The sequence below is a fragment of the Scomber japonicus genome, chromosome 16, assembly GCF_027409825.1.
Source record: "Scomber japonicus isolate fScoJap1 chromosome 16, fScoJap1.pri, whole genome shotgun sequence".
Taxonomy (NCBI): Eukaryota; Metazoa; Chordata; class Actinopteri; order Scombriformes; family Scombridae; genus Scomber; species Scomber japonicus.
In genome coordinates, this window is record NC_070593.1 from 1,291,088 (window position 1) to 1,296,087 (window position 5,000).

Genomic DNA, 5,000 nt, shown 5'->3' on the forward strand with positions numbered 1-5,000 from the left:
CGGCGGTCCGTTCACGGCTCTGCGTTGGTCCACGCGTCGCTTCGCCATGGAGTGTGTGTGTCGCATCATCGCTCAGTGTGAGACCGCCGACCCTGCACACTTCGACATGGTGCTGGCTCAGGAGAGACGCCTGCACGAGTCCACCGGTAAGACCCCGACCCTAGAGTGGGTTTCATTTCCACGAGCATCCAGGAAGGTTTTTATCTCCTTTATGTCAGTCGTTGTCTCAGCTGTAGTGAGTCTCTGTGGATGTACACACACACACACACACACACACACACACACACACATACACACCGGTAACACACACACACACACACACACACACCGGTAACACACATACACACACACACACTGGTAACACACACACACACACACACACACCGGTAACACACATACACACACACACACTGTTAACGCACACACACACACCACACACACACACACACACACACACACACACACCGGTAACACACACACACACACACACACACACACACACACACACACACACACACACACACACCGGTAACACACACACACACATACACACACACACACACACACACACTGGTAACACACACACACACACACACACAGACACACTGGTAACACACACACACACACTGGTAACACACATACACACACACACACACTGGTAACACACACACACATACACACACACACACACTGGTAACACACACACTCCCTTCTTTCCTCCCTCCTTTCCTTCCTTCTTCCTTCCTCCCTTCTTCCCTCCTTTCCTTCCTTCCTTTTTCCTTCCTCCCTTCCTCCCTCCTTTCCTTCCTTCTTTCCTTTCCTTTCCTTTCCTTTCCTCCCTCCCTTCTTCCCTCCTTTCCTTCCTTCCTTTTTCCCTTCCTTCCTTCCTTGACTCGAGGACAACAGGAGGGTTAACCAGCTGTGCTCGTCGTGTGTGTCCTCAGACTTCCTGGTCCTCCATCTTGGCGAGCTGGTGCGTATGGCGTTCATGGCGGCGACGGATCACAGCGAGCAGCTGAGGCTGGCCGGTCTGCAGACGCTGCTGCTCATCATCAGACGCTTCTCTGACATCCCAGAACCAGAGTTCCCAGGTCACCTGATCCTGGAGCAGTACCAGGCCAACGTAAGCACACCTTATTATAACATGTACAGTGTTCATGATTAAAGGTGCTGTAGAGATGGTAATGTAATAGTATGTGTGTGTGTGTGTGTGTGTGGTTTGTGTGTGTGTGTGTGTGTCTGTCTGTGTGTGTGTGTGTGTGTGTGTGTGTGTGTGGTTTGTGTGTGTGTGTGTCTGTCTGTGTGTGTGTGTGTGTGTGTGTGTCTGTGTGTGTGTGTCTGTGTGTGTGTGTGTGTGTGTGTCTCTCTGTGTGTGTGTGTCTGTGTCTCTGTGTATATGTTTGTGTGTGTGTGTGTCTCTCTCTGTATGTGTGTGTGTGTGCGTGTGTGTGTGTGTGTGTGTCTCTCTGTGTATATGTTTGTGTGTGTGTGTGTGTGTTTGTGTGTCTCTCTCTGTATGTGTGTGTGCGTGCGTGTGTGTGTCTCTGTGTATATGTTTGTGTGTATGTGTGTATGTGTGTCTCTCTGTGTATATGTTTGTGTGTGTGTATATGTTTGTGTTTGTGTGTCTCTCTCTCTGTATGTGTGTGTGTGTGTGTGTGTGTGTGTGTGTGTGTGTGTGTGTGTGTGTGTGTGTGTGTGTGTGTGTGTGTGTGTGTGTATGTGTATGTGTGTATATGTGTGTGTGTGTGTGTGTGTGTGTATATGTGTGCGTAGGTTGGAGCTGCTCTCAGACCGGCCTTCACTGCTGACGCTCCTCCTGATGTCACAGCCAAAGCCTGCCAGGTAATCAATAATCAATAATGACTGTTATAATCCAGCTGCTCTCAGGTGAGTGTTGACCTGTAGCCGCTGAGTCATGTGACCTGAGTCATGTGACCTGAGTGTTTCCTGTCTCCAGGTGTGCAGCGCCTGGATCGCCAGCGGTGTGGTCAGTGACCTCCGTGACCTGCGGCGCGTGCACCAGCTCCTGGCCTCCTCATTGGCCAAAGTCCAGGCAGGGAGGGAAACGTCCAGCCACCTGTACAACGAGGCCACCGCTACCATGGAAACGCTCGCCGTCCTCAAGGCCTGGGCCGAGGTGGGCTTCGTTTCTGTTACCGTGGAAACAGTTTTTCTTCTTCTGTAACAAGAGAAATTAATTAAATAGCTGGTTAACCCTTCTCCTCTCTCTCAGGTTTACATCGTGGCCGTTCAGAGGAGCAGGCTGACGGAGAGCACCGATAGGACCGCTGACCTGTCCGTCTCCTCTCTGGCCAATGACAGCTCGGGGTCTGAGTCTGGAGAGGCGGGCCTCCTGAAGCTGGTCCAATCAGATCTGTCTACGCTGAGCCGTCTCTGGTTGGCGGCGCTGCAGGACTACGCTCTGCTGACCCTTCCTCAGGAGTACGCATCACAGCTACCTGACACAGGTAAGGGGGCGGGGCTAGGAGTATGCATCACAACTACCTGACACAGGTAAGGGGGCGGGGCTAGGAGTACGCATCACAGCTACCTGACACAGGTAAGGGGGCGGGGCTAGGAGTATGCATCACAGCTACCTGACACAGGTAAGGGGGCGGGGCTAGGAGTACGCATCACAGCTACCTGACACAGGTAAGGGGGAGGGGCTAGAAGTACGCATCACAGCTACCTGACACAGGTAAGGGGGAGGGGCTAGGAGTACGCATCACAGCTACCGGACACAGGTAAGGGGGAGGGGCTAGGAGTACGCATCACAACTACCTGACACAGGTAAGGGGGCGGGGCTAGGAGTACGCATCACAGCTACCTGACACAGGTAAGGGGGCGGGGCTAGGAGTACGCATCACAGCTACCTGACACAGGTAAGGGGGAGGGGCTAGGAGTACGCATCACAGCTACCTGACACAGATAAGGGGGCGGGGCTAGGAGTACACATCACAGCTACCTGACACAGGTAAGGGGGAGGGGCTAGGAGTACGCATCACAGCTACCTGACACAGATAAGGGGGCGGGGCTAGGAGTTGTTAATGATGTGTTCTCCTGTTGCTCCTGCAGGAGGTTCCTTCTACACAGCAGAGACAGTGAACCAGGCCAGAGCTCACTACTCCTCCTCCTGGGCTCTGATCCTCCACGCCACCTCCCTCTGGCTCCACAGCTCAGGTCAGTGCTTCTCCTCCTCCCTGCTCCTCCTCCTTGCTCCTCCTCCTTGCTCCTCGTTCCTGCTCCTCCTCCTGCTCCATGCTTCTCCTACCTGCTCCTCCTCCTCCCTGCTCCTGCTCCATGCTCCTCCTCCCTGCTCCTCCTCCTCCCTGCTCCTTCACCCTCCTCCTTCACCCTGCTCCTCCGCCTCCCTGCTCCTCCTTGTGCTCCTCCTTCCTTCCCCTCTTCCTTCCTCCTGCTCCCTCCTCCTCCTACCTGCTCCTCCTCCTCCCTGCTCCTTCACCCTCCTCCTGCTCCCTCCTCCTCCTACCTACTCCTCCTCCTCCCTGCTCCTCCATCTTGCTCCTCCTCCTCCCTCCTCCACCCTGTTAAGTTAAAGAAACGTGTTCAGGTTTTAAAGAGTCTGATGTTTCAGGTTTTGTGATGTCAGACGACGCTCCCTCCAACCTATCACGGCCCGCTACGCCGACCACCATGGGTCACACGGGCTCAGGGGGCGGAGCCAAGAGTCCCGAAGACGTCAACACCGACAGACTGCATCTCATCCTGGGTAACGAGTCTAATTAACGAGTTTATCTGACCCACATTAGATCATCAGTTCTGACCCTGTTTGGTTGGTTTTTGGGTTCTCAGGGATCAGTGTGGAGTTCCTGTGTTCTCCTCACTCTGAGGACCAGATGGAGAACATCACTTCCTGTCTGCGGGCGCTGCAGGTGCTGCTGGACGTCTCGTGGCCGCGAGCGAAGATTGGAAACGACCAGGTGAGACTCAGCCGGACCTCAACCCAGACTAGAACCCAGTCCAGAACCCAGACTAGAACCCAGACTAGAACCCAGACTAGAACCCAGAGTAGAACGCAACATCTGGATCTGATTCCAGTTCAGATATTTATCAGAAATCATAACTAAAATCTGTGTGTGTGTGTGTGTGTGTGTGTGTGTGTGTGTGTGTGTGTGTGTGTGTGTGTGTGTGTGTGTCTGTCTGTGTGTCTGTGTGTGTGTGTCTATGTCTGTGTGTGTGTGTGTGTGTGTGTGTGTGTGTGTGTCTGTGTGTGTGTGTGTGTGTGTATCTGTGTGTGTGTATGTGTCTATGTGTGTGTGTGTGTCTGTGTGTGTGTTTGTGTGTGTGTCTGTCTGTCTGTCTATGTCTCTGTGTTTGTGTGTGTGTGTGTGTGTGTGTGTGTGTGTGTGTGTGTGTGTGTGTGTGTGTGTGTGTCCAGGCTCTTAGTGTGGAGCTCCTCAGCGTTCTCCACAGGTTGATGGTAACCAGAGAGTCGGCGTCCGTTCAGCTCGCTGTTCTGGATTTACTGCGACAGATCGTATCAGCGGCTCAGGAGCACGTTAGAGAGAAACGCCACAGTGCTGAGGGTAACACACACACACACACACACACACACACACACACACACACACACACAGACAGATACACACACACACACACACACACACAGACAGATACACACACACACACACACACACACACACACACACACACACAGAGATACACACACACACACACATATACACACACAGATACACACACAGACACATACACACAGATACACACACACACACACACACACGCACACACAGATACACATACACACAGATACACACACACACACACACAAACAGACACACACACACACACAGATACACACATACACAAACACACACATACACACAGACACACACACACACACAGACACACACACACACAGACAGACAGACACACACACACACACAGATACACACAGACACACATACACACAGATACACACAGACACACACACACAGATACACACACACACAGAACAG

The 5,000-nt window shown here is 52.8% G+C and overlaps 1 protein-coding gene across 1 annotated transcript in view; it reads left to right on the top strand.

Moving 5' to 3' along the window:
- The window catches only part of heatr5a (HEAT repeat containing 5a), a 56,623-nt gene that overhangs the window by 39,737 nt on the left and 11,886 nt on the right, over nt 1-5,000 (top strand). Inside the window, exons 22-30 of the mRNA XM_053336195.1 lie at nt 9-146; nt 945-1,123; nt 1,777-1,845; nt 1,961-2,140; nt 2,237-2,471; nt 3,079-3,183; nt 3,599-3,733; nt 3,817-3,944; nt 4,403-4,550. Coding sequence (XP_053192170.1) covers nt 9-146; nt 945-1,123; nt 1,777-1,845; nt 1,961-2,140; nt 2,237-2,471; nt 3,079-3,183; nt 3,599-3,733; nt 3,817-3,944; nt 4,403-4,550 — 1,317 coding nt within the window. The remainder of the gene's footprint in view (nt 1-8; nt 147-944; nt 1,124-1,776; nt 1,846-1,960; nt 2,141-2,236; nt 2,472-3,078; nt 3,184-3,598; nt 3,734-3,816; nt 3,945-4,402; nt 4,551-5,000) is intronic.